Raw genomic sequence first — 23,001 nt, 5'->3', positions numbered from 1 at the left:
TGGAGGGGAGAGCAGGAAGGGAAGCTTCTGGAGCCTGTCTTGCACTCTCAGCACCGTGCCCAGTGGTTTTCATGGGTTACACATTTTCCTTCTCACTAAAGCCCTACGAGGTGGGAACCAGTTAGAGAGGAGGAGATGGGCCCAGGGAGGTCAGGTGACTGGGCCGGGGTCCCCAGCCTGCTCCGGGTGGAGTGGGGCTGCGAGCCCAGACAGCCTAACTCCAGGGGGCTGCTGTCTCCCCTGGTGCTATCGTGCTCCTGGGATGCGGGCCATGGGGTGCGAGGGTCCTCGCCCCCATGCAACTGCGCACCCTGGAGTGGGTCCTGGAGTCCCTCTGTACCCCGACACTCCCACCAGCAGGATGGGGCCCAGTCTGCTGGGAGGAGGAGGATGGGGGAACTTATGGGGGAGCAGCAATCGGCCGGCCGGGCGTGAGGTGGGGTGGTTTGTTCTTGCTGCTTCCAGGTCCTCGAGCTGCATGAGGGACATCCTGACATGGTGGCTGTGCCCTGCCCTGGCCCTCACCGCCGGGCACAGAGCGAGGCATCCGAGGCCCAGGATGCCGGGCGTGGGGCAGTGGACGGAGGCCATCGTCCCCTCCGACCTTGGACCCTAGGAGGGTGGGGCCCCGCGCAGTGGCTCTGTCCCCCCAGCCCACACGGTAGGGAGCGCGGGAGCCAGAGCGGCTGTCCCGTGGGGCCTTGGAGCCACGTACCGCTGGGCGCCAGCTCACAGCTGAAGGGCCTGCTCCTCGCCGCCGTCCTCGCCGTCCTCCAGCTGCTCCAGGATCTCGTCCAACACCGCAGACCGCTTTTTCTTCGGGGGCTCTGCGGGGGCCCAGATGGCAGGAGAGGAGGGAAGAACAGCGGGGGGAGGGGGTGGGCAGGAAGAGAGAGACGGGGAGAGGGAGGGAGGGAGGGATGAGCGACATGGAGCGGGGAGACGGGAGGGAGGGAAGTGGTGGGAGAGGAGAGGAGAGACAGAGGAACCAGAAAAGGTGAGAAATGGAGGAGAGACTCAGAGGAGGGGCGGGAGGAGGCAGGGGAGGAGGAGAGAGAGGAGAAACACCGCCCGTCAGTCTCCAGCCTCGCTGGGGGCTGCCTCTCCCGTCCAGACACTCTGCTGCTCTGCTCGGTGGCCGCCCCTCCCATCTTCACCCAGAGGGAAGGATTCCGCTCCACAAGGGAGGGAGGAAGCCCCTCCCAGCAGCTCAGAGGGAAAGGAATCTCTGCCCGGCTGGGGCAGCTGAAAACCTTCAGAGGAGCTGAGTCAAGCGAGGGCAGCGGGCAGCGGGTGAGGGAACAAGCAGAAGTTGTTCTGGTTGTCTTGGAGGTCACAGACTCCTAATGGTATAGTGGGTGGCTGGCATACAGTAGGTGCTCACTAAATGTTGGGTGAATAGAAGCTCAAGGATTCCAGGGGAGGCATGAGAGAGTAACAATTAGAGGCACCTTTAGAGAGGAGGGGCTATTTGACTCAGGCTTTGAAGAATGCAGAGGAGTTCTCTGTGAGGAGAGGGGGAAGGGGATGCAGACGCACAGCATGGCTGTATGAAAGGGCATGGTGGGCTCACCAAAATACATGCCTTCTGGGGCCCAAACAGTACTGACTGAGTACCCACTATGCTACGCCTCTACTCCTCTCAGCTCTCCCACAGGTAGGTGGTGTTATCACCTCCCACAGGTGCGGGAACTGAGCCACAGACAGCGAGTCTAAGGTCGTGCAGCTAGGAAGTGGCGAAGCCAGATGGGAACCCAAGCCACACCACGGCCCACAGTCTTCCCACTTTGCACGGAAGTCTCGGGTGCTGATCAGACACTGCCAGGGAGACAAAGGAGGCAGCAGAGGGTGCGCTGGTCCCCTCCAGGAAGGGAATAGGGTGGGGGAGCCTGGGATCGGGGTGGGCCTGCCCTGTCAGTCCCTCTGCTAGTCTAACCACTCATCAAAGGTCAGCCTCACTGGCAGATAACGCGTGATCTGTACAGAGGCAGCTGTAGAGAGACTGTCCTCATTCCCTCTCCTTGCTGGCTCAAATGACGCCTCCTCTGTGAAGCCCTCCAGGTGGAACAGATGGCCTGAGACCCTTTGCCTCCATCTCCCCACTGGGCTGGGAGCTCCCCGGGGGCAGCGGGCACGTCTTTCTCACTTGGGTGTCCCCAGAGCCCAGCCCAGTGCCTGGCCCAGAGACGAAGAATTTCGGGTCTCTTCTAGGTGGTCTTGGGCAAGTGACCTGGCCTCTTTGAGCTGATTTCTCCATCTCCTGCCTCCAAAACCGACCGGACACTGACCCCTTCTCATCTTCCCCGTGGCTACCCACCCCATCCAGGCACTTCTCACAGACTCCCCACTCCTGCCCTCACCCTCAGGGCCCAGGGCTACACAGCAGCCTGAGGGATCCTTCTAGAACAGGTACTACTGCTCAGGGATCTCCACGGCTTTGCGACACATGGACTCCGCATCCCTTGGGCTGGCCCTCCCTCCAGGCCCGTGAAGCACGTGCCCACCCGAGACCTCAGCACCCGCAGGGCCCCGACCCCTCATCCAAGCCCCAGCTCCCGCGTCCCCTCGTCGGAGAGGACTCGCCTGACCCCCGTCCCCACAGTACCCCAGCCTCCAACCCCTGTGCTTCGCTACCCTTCTCCCATGGCCACCACAGCAGGTGTGTCTTTATTTGGGACGCTGCCCCGTTCTCTCTGTCCCCCACCCAGCGCACTGCCTGGGGTGCTCACTGATATCTGCCCAACGAGGGGAGGGGCGGAGGGAGTGGTCCGGGGTGGGGACCAGGAAGGTGTGGGAGGCTGTCCCGCCCGCCCGGGGAGCCTGGCAGCTGTACCCGTCATTGTTAACCACGGAAAGGGAGAGGGGACAGGAGGGCTGGGGGTGGGGTGGCTGCCTCCCCTCCCGTCCCCTCTCCCCTCCCGTCCGCTCTCCTCCCCCCTTGCAGCTCTCGGCTTCCTTACAGCCGCCAGGTCCAGAGCTACAATGGGCTCTGGAAAGTGACTTCGTGCGCAGGTAACAGGAGCCGGGACACAGAAGGGTGGCAAAGCAGGGCGTGCGCGCCGTCACTGGCGGCCCCTCCCCGCTCCTGGGACGGCGCGGGGCTGCTCTCCCGGGCCAGGGCTGGCCCGGGGTCCGAGGGGCGGCCGGTGGCGGCAACTGTTAAGTTCTCACTTTTGCAGCATCTCCTCTGAGCACAGCTCTGAGACTGGCGGGGGGGCGGGGGCGGGCGGGGGGGTGTTACGCTTCCATTACGTGGCTCAACCTCAGAGACCGTTCTGGACCCCGAGCCCTTCTCCCCTCCTCCGCCAGGGCCCCCTCTGCTCAAGTCGCCGTCATCTCTGGCCTGTAGGACGGCCACAGCCTCCTCTGCCCTCCCTCCCAGGGTCTGGTCTCGAATGGCAGCCAGAGGAATCCTATTAAAACCCTCATGAGAGCCTGTCGCTCCTTTGCCTAGACCCTCCACTGGCGCCATCTCACTGGGGAAGAGCTAAAGCTGTGAGGCCGGCCACCAGGGCCACACGAGCCAGCTCCATCCCCTCTCTGAACTTTCAGTTACCACCCTCCCCTCACTTACTCTGCTGCAGCCACCCTGAGCCACTGCCTGGTTCCTGGCACCCACTTCTCCCACCGCAGGGCCTTTGCACCTGCTGTTCCCTCTGTCTGGAATGCTCTTCCCCAGGAAGCCACTCAGGACCCTCACCTTTTCGGTGAGGTCTCTGTGACCTCCTCCCTCCAATGCCCCCTTCCCTGTTCGTTTCCCTCCACAGCACTGGTCCCTCTGCGAGTACGTTCGCTTCCGTGGTTCACTGTCTGTCTCCCTCCTAGGACGTCAGCTCCAGCGGGGGGTGGGGGGGTGTTGTCCACTTCGCTCACTGCTCTATCCCCAGGGCCTAGAACAGAGCCTGGCACAGAGCAGACGCTCAATAAATATTTGCTGAGTGACTGACTGAATGAACGACAGGGAAAGACGAGGCTGCTAAAGAACACACAGAAGCAGAGACGAGGCCAGAGCAGCCTTCAACAACCTTCGTGCACATTTCCTTTACTTTATCTGATGGAGACGGTGGACCGCCTGCTCTGGGCTGCGCAGGATAGTGAAGGAGGCGGGCCTGGCCCCATCTAGGGTATTCCTGGGCCAGCGTGGGGGGATGGAGAAGGAACCAGACACCTGCAACTCAGGGCAGAATTAGCACCGTGATGGGGGGAGGCTAGGCTCCTGCTCCAGTGTTGGGCCACCAGGGCGGCTTCCTGGAGGAGGTGACAACGTAAACATGGCCGGAACCCAGCTGCCTCCCAGCTCAGGCCCTCTCCACACCTCCTTGCTGGTCTAACCACTGGCAGGCGGCTATGCAGATGGCCTCATGGCATCGACCATCCTCTGAGACAGTGGGCACCTCCAGACCTCAGGCCCGGCCCCACAGGCACCAACCATGCTTGTCTCTGCCCGAGAGCTGGGCCTCGCTGCTTTAGAGACTGGTGAGCCAGCTCTTCTCCTGTGCTCGCCTGGAATGCCAGCCCTCTTCTCTGTCACCTTCCTCTGAGTCACCCCAGCTCCAAAGACTCTCTCCTCCCCTTTGGTCACTTAACAACCATTTAAAGAGCCAACACCTCGTGAGGCAGTGTGGGGGCTACAAGCTCCTGCCCGCGGGAAGCTCATGCTCTGAGCACCTGCACAGGCGCCCTAGTAGAGTGAAAAGATCCCGCACCACCCAGAGCCGGGTTCCCATCCCGGCCCTCCCCTCCCCCGGTGGGACCTCGGGTGGTGACTTCACCTCTGGAGCCTCTGCCCCGTCTTCTGGGACAGGCGGCTCTGCCAATCCCGCAGGAGGCCCAGGAGAGACGGACACGAGACGGGTGACCGCTGTCCTCTGCGCCTCGCGCTCAGCTGGCACTAACCGCATTTGGGATTACTTGTGTACGTGTCCCTTTTACATTCTCATTTTTTTTTTTCTTTATGGTGAGGAAGATTGTCCCTGAGCTAACGTCCATGCCCATCTTCCTCCATTTTGTACGTAGGACGCTGCCACCGCATGGCTTGATGAGCGGTGTGTAGGTCCACGCCTGGGATCCGAACCTGCGAACCCCGGGCCGCCCAAGTGGAACGTGCAAACTTATCCACTATGTCACCAGGCCAGCCCCTACATTCTCATTTTTCAGTAGGTGGTGCGGGCACAGGGATGTTCCAGAGGAACGAGGGTATATCGTGAAAGGCAGACCTGCCCTCCGCGGCTGCGCCAGGCCCATGGTGATTCCTACGGCAGCAGCCAGCCCAGGAGCGCCTGCAGGTGCTAACCGTGGCTCACCCTCCAGTGCCCCCAGTATCCAGCACGGGGCACCCGGGCAGCTGCTATCCGCAGAGCCTTCTAGAGAAGTGCAGCCCAGGATAACTCAGGCCCTGCTTGGCTCCTTGAGAGCCCCTTTGCCATCTGAACGCCCCGGGGACTGCACTGGCCTGGCCCCATCAGACTCCGAGCTCCGTGAGGGGGCTGGGTCTGTCTGTCTGTCTGCTGTGTCCCAGGGCCCAGCGCACAGTAGGTGCCCTGTAATCATCTGTTGAATGAACGAATGAATGAATGAATGAGGCCTAGGGCATCAAGGTGGGTAACTTCTAAAAAAATAAAACTGCTGTTGTCGGGATAGCAATAAAACAAATAGCGTGGCAGAGCTGGGAGGCACCTGCGACATCATCTGGCTGGGGAAACTGAGGCCCAGAGGCAGGGGGAGGCCGCCAGAAGAGGAAGCACGCAGGACGCGCACTTCACAAGCAGCGTCTCATCTGAGCCCCACAGCGCCTGCAGAAGGCGGGCGGCACCGCCCCATGGCGCGGGCGGGAAGGGGGAGGCGCAGAGAGGCGCACCCGGGGCCCCACAGCCAACCCGCGGCAGCCCATGACTCTGCCTCGGTGGGTCCAAGTTGCAGCCCACGCAGGCTCTGTGTTGTGCCCCGTGGTGCTGCTGGGGGGCCCTGCCTGGGGCGGGGGGCACGGCCAAGGTCACACAGGAGCCTGCGACACGGCATGCGGCTACAAGTCTGGCTTTAGGATCGGACACACTCGGCTCTGGTTCCCAAGCTGTGTGAGCCTGGGCAGGGCATGTACCCCGTGTGAGATTTGATCCCTCGCGTATAAGATGGGGGACAGGCTGTTCCTCCACCCCTTCCCCTCTCTGTGCTGCCTTCTCTGACCCCGGGCCCAAATGTAAAGGAAGCCTTCCCTGACTGTCCGGAGCAGGTGAGGGGTCTCCCTTCCGGCAAAAGCCTATCGGAACACCCCCATTTCTCAGCACGGATCATGACTGCACTCAGGCACGTGAGCACTGACTGCACAGCCCAGCGCTGACTAGCTATGTGGCGGAGGCAGATTAGCTCCTCTGTGGCTCAGTTTCCTGATCTGTACAATGGGGACACGATGACCCTCACGGGGTGGTGGTGGGGACTGGAGTGAAGAGAGCAGCGCCCGGCTCCTGGTGAGGGCTCCATCAGGGTGCTGAGAGCAACACCTCTGTCACTATTGCTCACAGCAGAGGGGTTGGTTTAACACGTCTCTCTTTGCCACTAGGCCAGTGAGCGCCAGCAGGGCGGGGCTGTCAGAGGAAGGCCAGTACACAGTCGGCGATGTATAAATGGCTGTTAGGTAAATGAAGGAAATGATCCGGTTTGTCCAGGCCAAAGGAGGCATGATCCCCCACCCCCCAGGTTGGGAGACGGAAGCCCAGGGGTATCCACTGACCGCTGTGGGGCGAGGGGCGTGGAAGGCAGGTTAGCGACCGGCCACCTCCACGGCCTTGGAAGTCAGACAGTGGAGGTCCCAGCTCTGCCACTTAACGGCTCCGTGACCTTGGGCAAGTCACTTCAGCTCTCTGGGCCTCGTGTGAACACTGGGGATGAAAACAGGGCCATCTCGCAGGGCAGCCGCGAAGATTAGCGGGTTTGCGCATGGAGCCTGGCCCCCTGAGGGCTCGGAACCCATGAGCCAATGCTGCTCTGGGGGGGCTGGCGGGTCAGGCTCAGGTTGGGCCCCCAATTGCCCCCCGCCGAGGACGCGTCAGGCCCCGAGTTCCCACCCGACGACACCCGGCACCCCCCATGGGCCCTGCCCGCACGCGGAGCACCCAGTTTGCAGGAACAGCTGCTGAAATCCCACTTTCCCGACATCAAAAGCCTCAGTGCGTTTTCACCAAACAAACATAATGCAGAACCGGAGGAAGGTGTAAAATAAATAAACGAAACAAGCTGTGCATTTTCTTTCAGTCTTACAGCTGCACCCGAAGATAAACAGCGAGTGAATGTCACCCAACATCAATACCCGGGAAATTAACTTGACAAAAAGCTGAGCTGGCCCCCAACAACCCCCCAGACCTGCCCCCGCCCCCGGCCCCCTCCAACCACCACTTTGCATTTCTGGAGTTCCCATCTAATGATTTTATTTTTCAATTAATTTCTTGACAGAATGCCAGCCCGCGCCTCTCTCCCGTCCCTGGCTGGCGCTGTCGCCCCGCGTGGAAGGCACAGGCGGGCGGGGGGAAAGGCGCCGTGGGCGGGCGGGGGGCTGTCGGGGGGACAACAGCAAGCGCTGCAGGGGGTCTGGTTCTGGAGGCAGCACCTTGAGGAAAGGCGAGTGGGGAGAGGGCATCCTGAGAACAGGCAGGGGGACCAGCCAGGGAGGCTGGGTTCCGAGTGCCAGGTGGCTGCGCCTGGCTGGGCGACCTGGGGCAAGGGCCTGGCCTCTCTGTGCTCAGTCTCTGCGGTTACTGAATAGAACCCAGCTTCTTAAGAGCGTTAGAGGAGTACACAGACTTAAGGCCTTTACCACAGCGCCCTGCACACAGCAAGCACTCAATAAAAGGTTGGCATTCTCACTGTCATCAATGGAAGCTGTCACTGAGAGGCTGTGGGCAGGTCACTTCCCTCTCTACAAAATAAGGACAGCAAACCAGCTCTGGACACATGCAGCGGCCACCCTGGGTGCTCCACCCTGGCGGTCACCCACAGCACGGGCAGCCCTGGGACACGTTAATGGCTCCCCCGCCGCCCCGGGGGCCAAGCCTCAGGAGCACGTGTGGCCCTGGCACGGGGCAGGCTGGAAGTGTCGGGGATTGAGCCCCTGGAGAAACTCTCCACCAACAGGGAGTTGGCGGACACATGTCCCAGGCCCCTCAGCTCCCGGGGGACAGTTCTAAGGTGTGGGCTGCTCATGGCGGCCCCTGGACTGGCCCCGCCTCCCATTGCCGCGTGCCTTCCTGGGCTCACCTCTGAGGTGACGTGCTTGGTGCCCGAATCCACGTCTCGGGGTCTGCTCCGGAGGATCCACACCAAGACCCTGGTGTCTACAGGTGACCCATGGGACGAAGCGGAGCCACACCCCACAGGCCCACCAAAGAGCGTCTGAACTTGCTGACATCGCTCAACTAAAACAACAAGTTACTAATGTGTGAAAGCGGGGAGCTGCTGCACGACAACCTCCGATTCTACTTTCTCTTGAGACTGGCTGACCTGGCCCGTGTCCCCACCTGAGGGGACCGACGGGCTGACTGCTGGCTGGCCCTGGAGACGGGAGGCTCACCACCCTGTGCCTTTGGCCTGTTCCTGGAGGCCCCGGGTTTGCTGCTCCCGGAGACAGAGGACAGGCGAGGCCTTGCCAACTGTGAAGTGCAGGCCCGCGTGGCAGGTTTACACCCCCAGGCGGGGCAGGGGGCCGGTGCAGCTCTGTCTCCACCTTTCCCTCCAGGGGAGGAAGGAGGCTGGGGTGGAGTGCGGAGGGCGGGACCCCAGGATGGAACAGGGCACCCACAACCCTCAGACTCAGTGGCCTGCTGTCCTGGGCCCTTGGGGGGACACACGAACCAGCGATGCCCACCCTGTGGAGCAGCAGGGCACCTGGGACGCACGGTGGGGGTACTGCGGGGGCTGGCCCCCGAGGGCTGGCCTGCTGTGTGAGGCTGCCCGCCCCCAAGGGCTGGCTGAGCCAGACCCCACCTCAGCTGCTGGCGCCCGGGGGGCCCCTGCCTCCTGGCTCCGGATCTTGCAGCCCCCACGGGCGGAGCCCTCGGAGAGCCAGATGTGCCTGCATCCCACGGCCCTGTTAACAGCAGGCACACACTAATTGCTCACAGAATAAAGGGCACCCCTCAGGGAGAGGACCAGCCTGGCTCACAAGACCAAGTTAGTGGCTCTTGATCGGTGCAAGGAGGCTGTTTTAAGGAGGTGCCTCTTCAAGGCTGGTCCTGCTAAGAAGCAGGCGTGATCTGAGGGAGCCCTGCTCAGAGCTGGCGGGCAAAAGACTGGGCCTCAGCCCTCCTCTCCACCGCAGGGACTTACAGGAGTTGCTGAACTCCATACCTCAGTGTTCCTGTCTGTGAAATGGGGAGGGGGCCTGCCCTCCTGACCTCAGGTCTGACAGGCGCCGGCCTTCAGTCATCACAGCAAGTATGCACTGAGTGTATGCTATGTGCCAGGCCTGCTGCGAGGACACAGCCACAAAGGAAACCTACAGGATGTCCTGGACCACCAGCCACAGAGGCCACGCTGGGGCCCCAGGGCGGGGTCTCAGCTCTGCCACTCACTGGTCCCTGGCCTCTGAATGACTCGAGAGAGTTACCCTCTGTAGAGCGGGAACAGAAGAGCGCCCACTGCAGAGGAGCCAATGAGATAAGGCGGGGAAGCACTCAGCCCAGGGCCGGGCACACAGAGGTGTCAGGTCAACGTGAAAAGGGACAACGAGGTGTCGTCTGAGGACACGCAGAGGGCAGCACGGCCCCGTCAACCGAGAACCCAGCAGGCTGAGTCAGTGCTGAGGGCTAAAGAGGAGGAGCTGATGGTCAGGCAGGGACCCCTGCATCCCTGGGCCTCGAGTCCGAGCTCTTCAGGGCAGAAGCAGGGGTGACTCCCTAGGCACCTTCTGGTCCTGGGCCGCAGGCTGGGAGTGGACTTCCGGAAACCCCAGGAGCTGGGTGGTATCACTGTCCCATTTTTCAGATGCAGAAGCAGTCACTCTAGAGCTTTGGGGAGCTCACATGCCCACAGACTCCCCAAACGGGGCCTTGAGCTCAGACGGGGCCGGTTCCAGGGCCTTCCTGTCACCCCGGTGACGCCTATGGTCCCGCGGCTCAGTGGCCCACCCTGCAGTGGGGACAGCGGCCCCGCCCTCCTCAGAAGCAGCTCCTCCACAGGAAGGGGTGGAACAGCACCCACTGCCTGCAGAAGTTCTCTCAAGAGGCTAGTGTTCTCAACCAACTGCAGATAGAACCATCTAGAAAACCACTGCTGCCTGGACCCTGCCTCCAGAGGTTCACTGCCAATGGCCTGGGGTGGGCACTGGCTATTGAGACTGCTGTGACCACTGCTGTGATTAATCGGGATGCTGAGGACCCCGGCTCCCTGTGAAGCAGGGGACCGCAGTGCAGCCGGCGGGTCGGCCTCGCCCGGGGCTCTGGGTGTCCCCAGCACGCACGAGTTTCAAGGCAGCTAGACTGGTGGCTCCCCTCCCCAGGGATTGGGGAAGGCGCTCTGGCCTGGATTATGGTGGCTTTAGCCCACGGTAGAGCTTGCGCTGGGCTAAGCCTGTGGCTTTCGGGCTCGCTCCTGCATGTGTCTGCATTAGTTACAGACACTGGAGAAGCCTGTGCAGGCTGGGGAGGAAGGGGCGTGTCTGACGGAAGGTGACTCCCTGCAGAGGAAAGAAGAAAAAGGAAGCAGAAAAGGTTGGAAGGCACCCCCAGGCCCCTGCCTTGGGCCTGGAGGGATCTTTCAACTCCTAGGGGCTTGGTCGACGTTAGCTGCCTGCCCCCTTCCTCTTGGCACAGGCCCTGGGTTGGGAGTACTTGCTAAAAAGGCGGAATCAGTAACATCGCCTCAGGGTGCCAAGGAGGAATGAGGTCTGCCCCAGGATCTGTAAGTGCAAAGGCCTGGAGGGGCCAGGCGGGAATGTGAAGGAGTCAAATGGTCTGGGTGGGTGACTGCACGGAGGGCTGTGGACTGTGGCAAACGGAAAACCCATGCACTCAGCCCCAGCTGGCCTCTGGGAGTGCAGGACCTGGGTGGGCAGACTGGGTTTCTCAAGAGAGAACGGAAACTCGATTTTCAGGTCATATCTTCTGGTAGCAAAATACTGGTGATGAATTAAAAAAAAAAACTTTTTTCATCTCTTGTAGGCAAAATAAAGATGTGTGGCTGATCTCAGCTGATGGCTCACCAGTGTGGCCTCTGATTTATTAAACCCCACTAGTTTCACTTGTGGTCGCGCAGCAGTAATAAAAACCTCCTCATCTGTGTGCTTTCCTTGGGTTTCTCCGGCCTGGGCCAGCCTGCAGCTCAGAAACAAAACCGGCCACCCCCTGCCACCAGCCACAACCCTGGAGGGAAGTCCACCCTCCTCCTGCCCCTATTTCCAAGACTCTGTCCCCAGGTCCCCGAACCCTCATCCAATCCGGGCCCAGCCCCTTCCCCTCCCAAGTCGCTCTGAAATTCTCCTTCTGTCAGTTTAATTCCGTGATCGATGAGGAAGAGCAGGAAAAATGGCCCGGCACAGCTGGTTTCCCCGTTAGCCCTAGCAGGGATTCCCGGCCTCGCTGGCGACGGCTGAGTGAAATGTTTGCAGAACGCAGAGAACACAAGTCAATAACAATTTAGCTGGATTGGGAGCAAGTACCTTCCCCGCACGGACAGCCACTCCCGGGGGAAGGGGAAGACAGTGTGCAGGATATTGCTGAAGCGCCTGGAAATATTTCCAAAACACCACTCAGAGGCAGGGGCGTGGGGGGTGGGAACAACGAAGGGGTGGGGTGACCCGGAGGACAGCTGCTCCAGCTTGCTCCCGGCCCCTCCAGCCCCCCCAGCACCTCGGCAGCGGGAAACATTCGGCTCTGTGAACGTGGCTCCCACCCCACGGCCAGCCATTTGCATTCCTGCGAGCAGCTGCCACCCAGGAGCCTCCTCGACCAAAACAGTCCTGCTGCTTGATCTTTCTTCTCTCAACTCTGCCTCCACCAGCGGGGGTGGCTGGGGGCGTGTGAGGAAGAGGGGTCTCCCGGGCCAATTTCAACCGCTCTCCCGGCGCCACCCACCAAGGCGCTGAGAGCAGGTGAAAGAACAAAACACAGCACCCTGGGCAGGGAAGGCAATCCATCCCCAAGAGGGCAGCGACAAGACACCTCCTGCATCCCGCCGGACCCCACGGTGGCCTTTCTGCCATCAGGACCCTTTGTGGCAATCTGGGATAGTCCCCCGTCACCTGCCTCCTGCTGGGGACTTCGACACCTCTGGAGGAAGGGCTGCCACAGCGAAGTCTTAAGGAAGGAGTGAGAGGCACCCAAATTGAGGAATAAAATCGAGGCGGGGGAGCTTACAGGAACCTTCTGTCTCCAGAGAGCTGGGAAGATGCACGGCAGAGGATGTTTTAAATAATAAATTCTGTGACTTCACATACTTGCGTGAACTTTCCTGTGGTTTTTAAAGCCTGATGATTATGTTTTCATGGCCAAGATCAAGGAGGCGTATTTCCCAGGGCCAGTGTGGGGATAACGGGCTCTCCTGGTCCCGATCTTTTGAAAATGTGCCGTCCTGTGAATGATTAAGTTATGGTGGTGGTGGTGGGGGGTGAACTGTGGCAGGCTTTAAATATCATCTGTATGCTGATGACTTCCAAATTTATACCCCAGCCCAGACTTTGCCCCTGAGCTCCGAACTCATAGATCTATCCGCCTGACAGCCCCCAGGGAGTCCTAATAGGTGTCTCACATGGAACTTGTCCCCATCACCCCCCACCTGCGCTTCCTGGCTTCCCCGGCCTCGTTCATCACAAGGCACCACCGTCCTCTGAGCGACTCCAGCAAAACCTCCGCACCGGCCTTGATTTCTCCTGTCCTCCAGAAGCAAGTCCAGCTGGCTCTACATAAGCTCAATCCACTTGCTTCTCTCACTCCTCGTTTCTGCCCCGCCTGGGCCTCTGAGGTCCCTTGCTGGGACGACTACAAGGAGACGCTGACCTCCATTCCTGACCCTCTACAGTGCATGCCCCAGAGAGCAGAGGGTGAGGTCTGGTAGTATAACTGAGGCCACGGCACCTCCCTCTTTAAATCTTCCAGGGACTTCCCACTGCATCTTGAGTAAAAGTCAGCCTCCCTGCCATGCCCCACAAGGCCCCACAGGGAGCCCTGCTGGCCTCTCCAGCTCTGCTTCCCACCACTCTCCCCCCTGCACTGTTCTCTAGCCACAGGGACCTGCTATGAACATGCTTCTGCCCCAGGGCCTTTGCACCTGCGATTCCCTCTGCCTGAATGCTTTCCCCCAGATCTTTGGCTGGCTGGCTCCTCCACATCTCACAGAAATGCTGACTCCTCAGAAAGACTCTCTCCAACCCCCAGATGGAAATCTCTCCGCACCTCCCCACCCTTGAGGAGTATGTTATGTTTTCTCATTTCCCCCGTAGGGCTTGCTATCGTCAGGACATCGATGTTATTAAATTTCTCTTTTGCATTATCTGTCTTTCCCACTCAATCATCAGCTCCACGAGGCCGAGGACCCTCTCTCTTCTTCACTACTGTCCTCTGTGCTGAGGAAGGCTGGATAACCAGCTGATCAGTGACGAATGGAAGTGGACCAGAGTGAGAAGCAAAGCAACGGGCCTCCTTTGCAGGGAAAGCTGGAGTCCTTGAGCAGAGGACTCTAGCGGCGGGGGGCGGGGGTGGGGTCCTGATGCCTCTAGAATTGTAAACTCTCTGAGAAAAGGGGGCCATGGTGGGAGGCTTTTGGATAAGATGAGGGCAGCCGTTTCACAAGGCCTGGGGGCTGCAAGCTTTTCCTGTAAATGGTGAGACCGTAAATATTAGGCTTTGCGGGCCACAGGGTCTCTGTCCCAACTACTCAACCCTGCCCTTGCAGCGCGAGACAGAGCCACAGACACACGTGAACAAATGGGCATGGCTGTGTGCCAAGAAAACCTGATTTATAAAAACGGGCTGCAGGCTGGATTTGGTTGTGGGCTGTAGTTTGCAACCAGTGCCCTACCTGGATTGGGAGCCCAGATCCAATAAAGGGGGACAATCCGGGATTTAGGAACTGCTGGGGCTATAGGGAGTGGTGAAATAGGGTTGTCTGTTCTGCAGTGTGCAGAGCTGTGTGCCCTCAGGCAAGCCACCAGACCTCTCTGGGTCTCAGTTTGCACCTCAGGAAAATGGGAACAGCACCTCTCTCCAGGGAGTTGTGAGGCTAAAATGAAACCCCTGGGCATTGCTCTCTGCACACAGTAGGTCCTCAAGAAAGCTCTCTCCTTATCTTTCTTTCTCTTTCATCTGACTCAACCTTCAGTAAGAAGTCACATGACTGCCTCTTTTCAGACCAGTGGTGTTCCGGCTCAGGGTTGGGAATATCTGGCTTCAGAGCAACAGGGCTCCAGTGCCGGCTGCCCGCCTAACTAACCGTGGGCCTGGGGCCCGGGTTCCCTCCTTGCGGGTGACAGTGAGGAGGAACTGACACGCACACAGTGCCCAGCACATGCTAGGTGCTCCGTCAGAGTGGGCCACGTGACGGTTAGGGTCTCAGCTATGTCTCTGTAACCACCCTGCACACAGTGTGCACCCACCCTGTGCTAGATGCAGGGCCTGGGCAGGGGATGTGGAGAGGGCCTTGTCCCCTGGAGGGTACAGCCTCGCAGGGAGAAGAGAAATTCACCCATCGCCTACGTGACACAGACTGGCAGGAAGACGGGGCGTGGGGACCACAGGTGAGGGAGCTGGGGACAAGGGGGGCGGGGACAGTTGACCTCTGAGACTGTGGCTGAGACCCGGAGGCAAAGGGCTGGGGATCCGGCTGATGGGACGCAGGCCCGGCCCTGGCCCCTGCCCGGCCGGAGGGCGGCTGTGTGCTGGAGGCCAGCGAGGACGGGACAGGCGCCCGTCTGTGCTGGAGAGAGATCTCCCGTCCCGGCCGGCCTGGCTCGGGTGGGGACGGCGCGGCTGCGTCACTTGCCATGCCAGTCATGTCTGCGCTCCCAGCTCCGGAGGTGAGAGGTGCAGCCGCTAACCACAGCCCATCAGTCCTCGCAGCTGGAATAAGACAACGCCGGGAAGCGGAGCCGCGCTCCCGGCCAAATAAAAGCCTGTTTGCCCGGGCCTCCCCGGCTGTGCGCACTCGAAAACAGAGGCTTCTGCGGCCAGAGTGCTGCCGGCCCATTATATTCTCGCGCAGGAACCACAGCCTGCAGAGCCCTGAAAGCTTCTCGGTGCCGCGACCCCGCTGCTGTGTAACACGCTCGGGAAGAAAGGGACACAGCCAGAGGCCGCCGTTCCTCCCTCTCCCCTCCTTGCTCTCTCCACCCTCCCACAAGCCAGGCACTGAAGAATAGCCCTTCTCGTACCAGGGGCCCGGAGCTGGAGATGAGAACGGATTGTGGGCGGGCGGGGCGGCAGGAAGACGGGAGGGGAGGGCGGCTCTGCGGAGACGGCCCGCCGGCCTGCATTCCTTTTCGAAAGCACCTCCGCCTGGTGTCAAGGTCTCTGTCTACTCGGCAACTTTTCAAATGACTTTCAAAGACCTGCTCTATGCTGTTCAATTTGATGGGTATTTCATAAGCATCAACTGGTAAGGGAAAATATAATACCCTGCCATCGCACAGGGGCAGGGGATGAGACGCTTCCACTGGGGCGGGGAGGGCTGGGGGGTTAAAACAGGCTTCTTTTGGCTCCAGGAAGGGAGCCTGGATAAGCAGCGAGCACCAGACCGGCTCTGAGCACGTTCAGTCCCCACAACTGTGTCGGAGGCAGGACGACGTTACCCATGCAGTCTCACCAGTGAGGAGTCCTCCTCCTCCTCCCTCTCCTCCTCCCCATCGCCACTGCGTACTAACAAGCAACCACCACGTGCCAGGCACGGGCACACACTCGAGACACGCGAGATCAGGTGGTGTCTAAAGTCAGATGCAAACACACTATCTTGAGTACTGCCCATGTGTTGGGCATATTCATTCTCATTCTCTCTCCCTCTCCCTTTCCCTCTCTCTCACACACACACACACACACTCGTTACTGTCCAGGCTTATAAAAACCAGGGCTCTTCCTTACGTCTCATTCCTCTGCCCCGAGAGCATCCTCCCTTCACCTGGCTTGACTGGAATGTAAGGAAAACAGGGAGCGTTCTTGGCAGCCCAGAGAAAGAAGAATTCGAGCCCCGACGGGAAGGGGGGATAAAGAATCATATCTGCTGCATGCTCACTATCCCCCAGAAGTGTTACAGGCACCATCTCCTTTAAGCCCCACGTTCCCCTCACGAGGCAGGCACCCCAGTCCACTGCACACATGACAAGGCTGCAGCTGAGCGACTTGCCCAAGGTCACAGAATGGGCATGGGGACACACAGTGGCGCACACCGGCCCATATGAAGGCCCGGGGCAGCAGGATGCTAAAAGCCTAGGTCTGACTCCTGACTCGCCCCCGCGTGGCTGGGTGCCGTTGCGCAAGTTATCTGCCCTCTCTGTGCCCGTTTTCTCATCTGTGAAACCGAGGATAACGACAGTATTGACCTCCTAGGATTCTGCAGGACTAATACCTGTGAAAGCCCATTGACAGTACCTGGCACGGAGTAAGGCTTAGCAGATGAAGGTTGTTACAGTAATAATAATCGTAATTAGTATTATCTTGCCTGAACTGCACATCGAGCTGTCCCCCTTGACCTAGGCTCGTCAGGGACCCTCGGGCGGGGAGAGAGGCTGGTCACAGGGGCTGGTCACTCTCGGCCCACCAGCATCCTGTCTTCGCGGTCGCCTGCAGCCTAGCGGCTGGTCTGCTGGAGGAGCTGAGCCCCAGGGCAGGGGCACACTCGGGGGGACTGCTGCTGATTGCAGCGCTCACAGCGAGGGCTCTGGTTGGGGCCACAGCTCTGCTCTATCTGCTCCGGCCACCTCCCACTGTCCCCAAGGGCAGCTCAGAGGCCACGGCGTCACCAGCAAGCTTCCTGCTGGGCCCTGCCGAATGGCTGGGAAGCCTGCCTTTCATTCCGAGGCCCACGTTCCACAGGGAGCCCTGTGTCGTGGCCTTGGCGCTCAGACAAATGGGGCTCGGGGCCCCCACCTGAGATCTGAGTGCCTTCCTGGCAGAGATCAGGGCAGGGCGAGGGGACTGGGCACGGATCCCACCTGCCCTCGGAGTCTGCCAGGGCCCTGGAAGCTCTGAACAATGCGGATTTCAACACAAATGAGCTGGGTATTTTTCGCCACAGGGAAGGGGCAGAGCAGGGCAAAGGGTCCAGCCAGGAGAGCCGGAGGCCAGCAGCCCTGTGCTGAACATTTGAGGCCACCGTGGGCACCTCCTGCTCCCGAAGAGATCAACCAGACAATGGGGTGGGGGGAGAGGAGGACTTGCATTTCCAGAGCAGCCGTTCTGTGCTGACTCGTCCATCCCCTCCCTCACCTCTGCGCCTCAGTCTCCTCATCTGTGAATGGGAACAACAGAACATGCACGCCACAGGGCCTTCTATGAGGACATGCTGCATCAACTCTAAAGGGCCATGTGGTATTTTTCGCTATGACTTATTATCCACTCCCTCCATTTCTGGAAGGGACCTCGTGGATTCTAGGTTCAGGGTCTAGAGGAGTCAGGACGAAGGAAGCCTTGCAGTAAACACTCACACACACACCCCAGATCTAATGGAGCCCCAGACTTTGTCACAACGGCCTTTGCTCGTTTAACCCAGTCAGTGCACGGGGGTGGGGGGAGGCTGTCGAGTCTCAGCTCGGCCCCTTTCGAAAGCTGAGTGACCCTGGGCACACACACCGCTTAACCTCTCCAGGCCTCAGTTTCTTTGTCTGTAAGATGGGGGCAGCAGTGCCCACAGCTGCTGGGCTGCCGTGAGGATCAACGAGACATGCGTGTCCCATCCTGAGGACAGCCCTGGCACACAGGAAGTCGTGAAGAAACAGCAGTTGTCACGGGGCACCTCAGTGCCTGGTTGGTCTCAATTCTCTCACCTGCAATATGGGGCTAATCCTGCCCACCTCACAGGGCCGTGGGGGAATTAATGGGAAGACATACGCAAATAACCCATTCACTACTGGCTTATTTATCTACCAAATAACCCATTTACTATTATTATTCTACCGGCCCCTGGCTGGGCCTCGGCCTGCAGCTGATGGCGGAGACAGCCGGTCCCACAGAAATGCTCTGGCTGAGCCTTCGCTGGAGTGGGGCAATACTTCTGTCTCTGGAACTCAATTTATTGAAGGGCTTCTCTCCCTCGCAGACAGAACTGCCGAGCCGGCATCCTCCGCTGGCCCCGGGGGGGTGGGGGTCCGGGAGAGGCCCTTACATAAACATTTGCCGACAGGTGCATCTGGGCCTGTCAATGGCTGTCGATAAGGACAGGTTCTCTTTCTGCACGTCAGGATTTGGCGACTTACTGAGTTGTGAGCTTGTGACTGTGTACTGGGCCCTGGTTTCTCCGATTTCTCACTCGCCTCGGCTCGTCTATTCCCCAGCCTTGGACTGAGGGCCCGGCCTGTGCCAGACACGGGGGCCCAGGGATGAACTGACCAGTGACAGAGATGAGCACAATGACACAGTCTCCATGCTGGGAGAGCCACCAGGGAGGGAGGCGGGGGCTAAACACCCCGACCCCACTCTCCTCCTCCCCGACTTCCTGCCAGGTCTCCCAATGACCTGCCTTGACCGGAGGCCGAGAGGGCATGGAAGCCACCGATGCCGTCCATGCAGGTCAGCCTCCCAGCACGGAGCAGGGGGAGCAGGATGGAGAGTAGATCTGGAGGGGCAGACTGGGGGCGCTCAGCACAGGCAGGGAGGGGGGCCTAGTGCCCTGGGCCCCTGCGGCCCGTCTAGGCAGGACAGTTCTGGAAGCCCCAGCACTCTTACCGTGGAAGTGCTCTGCCGTCTTCCGCCGCAGGGCCTGCAGGCTCACCTCCGAGTCGGCCCACTCCAGGACCAGCCTCCGGCCGTACAAGTGGGTGCTGTGACACAGGGCGTTGAAGGCTCTCTGGGGAGAGGGCACAGGAGACGAAATAGCGCATTAGCCAGGACCTCACCGCAGACTCTCCCTTCTGCCCTCCCCCTGCCTGCCGGCCTCGCAAAGCTGGAGGCCAGGTCGTGGCCCTGGTGACACCCGATCTCTGGCGAGGGCGTGGGAGCCGTTGGGCACATCTATTCAATTAGTGGGTTACGTTCCCAGGGACAGAGCTGCAAGTGACGGTGCGGTCAATATATCCGCCGTCGGGGCCAGTAATTGGGGCCTGGGCCAGGCGGCCGTCTTCTGGCCCACATTCCATCCTGTCTGCGGGGGGCGACCCCATTAGCCAGCTCGCCTCCCACCCGGCTGTCAGGGGCAGCGCCACGTCAGAAGGCCGAGCCCTGTCTAGCCACTCGATGACACCCACGCAGGCCCCTCATTCTCACTTGGTGGCACTGTCCTTCGCTGGCCCTGGGGATCTGTCCTCCACCTCTCCCTGCCGCCCTCGGCCAGATCACCCTCTGCCTCCTCACCAGCCCCTGCCCTTTCGGCCACCGGCTTCCACCCCGGCCCAGCGGCCTGGGTCCTGCCATGTGCTCTCCCCTCTGGCTCTTCGCTGTCCCCGACCTCGGCACTCTGCCTACTTCCCTCTTTTTGATTTTTGCTCTCCAACAGCTCGATTGAGATACAATTCACGTACCATACACGCCATCTATACGATGCGCACAATCCAGTGGGTTTTAGGATATTCAGACTGGTGTAACCATCACCATATCAATTTTAGAACATTTTCACCATCACCACCCCAAAAGAAACTCTGTTCTCATTAGCAGTCACTCCCTACCCCCCAGCCCCCAGCCAGCACTGATCTGCCTCCTGTCTCTGTGGATGTGCCTGTTCTGGACGCTTCGTATAACTGGAATCCTGCTGTATGGGCGAGCTCCCTCTTCAACATCGCTAGGTCTCAAGCTAGACAGCACTGCGCGGGGGCCCCTCCTGCAACACTCTGTGCCGCAGAGGCCACGGCCAGGAGCTGGACTGCGGACTCACCCTGCCTGGGCAGGGCGGGCTCTGAACTTCCCAGCTCCAAGACCTTGGGCCAGCGAAACGCATCTCCCCGGCCTCAGTTTCCTCACCTATCAAACAGGAATGTTATTGGTACTCCAATCCAATGGTTCTCGAGAAGATGAGAAAGAGTTAACAGGGAAAGGGCCTAGAACAGTGTAGGGGCACACAGTGGGCACTCAGTAGATGCGGGTTCTCGTTGTTGCTGTTGTTGTGTTGGTACCACGGACTTATCACATTTCAATTCCTTTCTCTCAGCAGGGAGGCCTCATGTCAGCACTACGTGTGAGGAGGGCTGGCTCCCGATGCCCGTCAGCACCAGAGAGCTTCTGGGCTCTGGCACGAGAAGGGGAGCTTTGGGGTTTGTTCCTCCTGATTCTTTGATGCCCCAAGGAGGCAGCGGATAACCAGGAGGGTTTCGGACTGCAAGCAACCCAACCCTGGCCCTCAACTGCAGGTGAGTGTCAGAGGTTGGACTGTGTCCCCCAAAAGAAGACATGCTGAGATCCTAACCCCTGGTACCTCAGGACGTGGCCTTATTTGGAAACAGCGTCTTTGCAGATGTGCTCAGTTAAATTCAGGCGAGGACACACTGGAGGGGAGTGGGCCCTAATCCAGTGTGGCTGTGTCCTTACGAGAGATGGCCACGTGAAGACACAGAGACAAGGCGAATGCCGCGTGAGGATGGAGGCAGAGACTGTAGTGACGTCTACAAGCCAAGGAATGCCTAGGAATGCCTGCTGTCACCAGAGGCGAGGAGGAGGCAGGGAACAGATTTTCCCTCAGAAGGAACCAACACTGCTGACACCTTGATCTTGAACTTCCGTGGGTAAGCCACCTGCCCCACTATGAGCCTCGGTTTCCTCATCTGTAAAATGGGGCTAATTGTGGGACTTACACGTGAGCCCCGTGGGTGGCCCAAAGTAGATATTCCATAAACAACTGCATCTGAAGAACACCGATGGGAGGTGGGCGGGACACGCATCTTTTAAGAACTAGACAGGTGGCCAAATTAAAGAAACGCTTTGCTCTCTTCTGTGCTTTTCTGAGAAGGGCCAGGTGCAGGAAACTTTTTCTCTCCCTTTTTTTTAACTTTAATTTAAAAAACTCTTTCTGACTGCCAGCAGAGCCTCTGCATTTTTTTCCGTGTGGATATAAAAATGCATCTGGACTCAGAGCTGAAATGGCCCATTCAGAGCTTTAAAACACACGCGTTCTCAGCTGGTGAGGCAGAGAAACAGCCTGACTGGGGGAGCCGGGGTTTGAAGATGGGGGAGAGGAACTGGTGGGGAGTCTGGTGTGGCGGGTTTCCATCCTGGTGCCAGGGTCCCCGAGGAGCTGCGGTCCCGGGGGGGCGGCCAAGGGGCTGCACGTGGTGGAAGCTAAGCCGACGTCAGAAGAGGGGCTAACAGAGCCCGGGAGGGGGCCAGGCGAGACGCCCCAACCCCAGCCTTGCTCTCCGACTCCAGCTGTCAGATCTGTTTCTTTCTTACCCCTGGAAACCCGTCCTTCATTCCTGTGCCACCCAAGCCTGACTAGGTCTCCATTCATCGCAGGAGTCGCTGAAAATTCCCTCTCTTGGCCTCCCTCTGACATCGACCCTTGCAAATTCTCATCTCCTCCTCTTTGGAAGGGCTCTTTACGTCATGAGGAGAGGTGGCACAGCAGTTAAGACCGGGTGCTCTGGACCTGAGCTACTTTGGTTCAAATCCCTGCTCCACCACTTACAAGCTGTGTGATCTTGGGCAAGCTGCTTAACCTCTCTGAGCCTCAGTTTCCTCATGTGTAAAAGAGAGGCGGCAGCAGAGAATGGATGGGAGGATTCAATGAACTATTAAGTCTAACACTCACCACGCTGCCTGGCACATAAGAAGTCTCACTCAATGCTGGCTGTTAGTATGTGTGCCCGCGACTCCCCATTATCACGCTAAAGAGTAGGAACAATGGTAGGCAGGATACAAGAGCTCGTTTGTATGTGCAGTGAGAGCACAGTATGTGGTTCTCCAAAAATAGTTCTAACCCCGAAGGTTAATAAGCAATCAGGGTGCGTTCCAGAGCGCCCACTGCCCGGTGGTTGGGATGTGGTGGCCTCAAACTGTCGCAGGTGTGAGGACAGAGATTCGAGGCTAAACCTGGCCCTGGATAAGCCGGAGGAACTGCATTTCATGAACAGGGCCTAACGAGATCCTGCCACACTGAGGCATCCCAGGAGGTGGGGGTGGGTGAGGAGGAGGACAGAGCCCGGGCCTCGAGGGGCTCTAGGACTGGTGTAGGGGAAGACGCTGAGGTGCGTGGAAGGTTCCAGGCACAGCAGAGGGGAACCTGCAGCCCTGGCCCCTCTGGCCTGCGGTTCGCCAGCAGCATCTCCCTGGTCTCGGAGCTACACTTGACTCCACTGAAGCCTGCGCCACCTCCTCCCCAGAGAAGCATCCTCTGCCCAAGAGCCCTTGGGCCCTGTTCATCTCGGGTGCTGGGGCTCAGCGCAGGGCTGGTGTCTTGACTGAGGGAGTGGACAGTTAGACGTTCCTGGCCCTCAGCTTCTCTCCAAGTCCCGCTTCTGCTGCCTGTTTGCCCCCTGGAATCAAAGGCCTTCTCCTTCACGGATTATGGGTTGCCTGGATCCCACAGGACCCCAAGCACGCGACCTCTCCCTAACTCATGAGAACAGACACTATTCTCCCGGTTCAACCAAGGGAAAACTGAGGCACTGGCCAAGGTTTGTGGGCAGGCCGCCTCCTTTTCCTTGCAGGCTCTATACGTCCCATCTCTGGGCCTTCATAACACATGCCCCAGCTGGGAAGGGCTCCCTCGTCACAGCCGCCTTGCTGGTGTCCAGGACAGGCCGTGCCCTCCTCGCACGGGCTGCAGCCAGGGGGCTGCCCTGTGCCCGGTATACTGGCCCCCATCCCAGCACCTGCCCCTAATGCCTGCCTGAGTGCCGGCCTCCCCGGCTCGACCTTTACCCTCGGAGGGAAGGCCGCTGTCCCTGCTACT

At 59.7% G+C, this 23,001-nt stretch overlaps 1 protein-coding gene across 4 annotated transcripts in view; it reads right to left on the bottom strand.

Moving 5' to 3' along the window:
- The window catches only part of RBM19 (RNA binding motif protein 19), a 147,220-nt gene that overhangs the window by 17,623 nt on the left and 106,596 nt on the right, over positions 1-23,001 (bottom strand). For 2 of the 4 annotated variants that reach the window (XM_087424165.1, XM_014787086.2), the window contains exons 23-24: positions 18,852-18,972; positions 716-827 (exon numbers count right to left, since the gene is read on the bottom strand). In XM_087424165.1, coding sequence (XP_087280291.1) covers positions 730-827; positions 18,852-18,972 — 219 coding nt within the window. In that variant the 3' untranslated portion in view covers positions 716-729. Of the gene's footprint in view, positions 1-19; positions 104-715; positions 828-18,851; positions 18,973-23,001 lie in introns of those variants that run through there. The other 2 variants (XM_087424166.1, XM_087424167.1) reach the window with 2 other exon arrangements.

Source organism: Ceratotherium simum, chromosome 35, assembly GCF_057802395.1.
Source record: "Ceratotherium simum simum isolate JZ-2026a chromosome 35, ASM5780239v1, whole genome shotgun sequence".
NCBI lineage: Eukaryota > Metazoa > Chordata > Mammalia > Perissodactyla > Rhinocerotidae > Ceratotherium > Ceratotherium simum.
The sequence above is the reverse complement of the archived record's forward strand: the minus strand, read 5'-3'. Positions and strand labels throughout refer to the sequence as shown.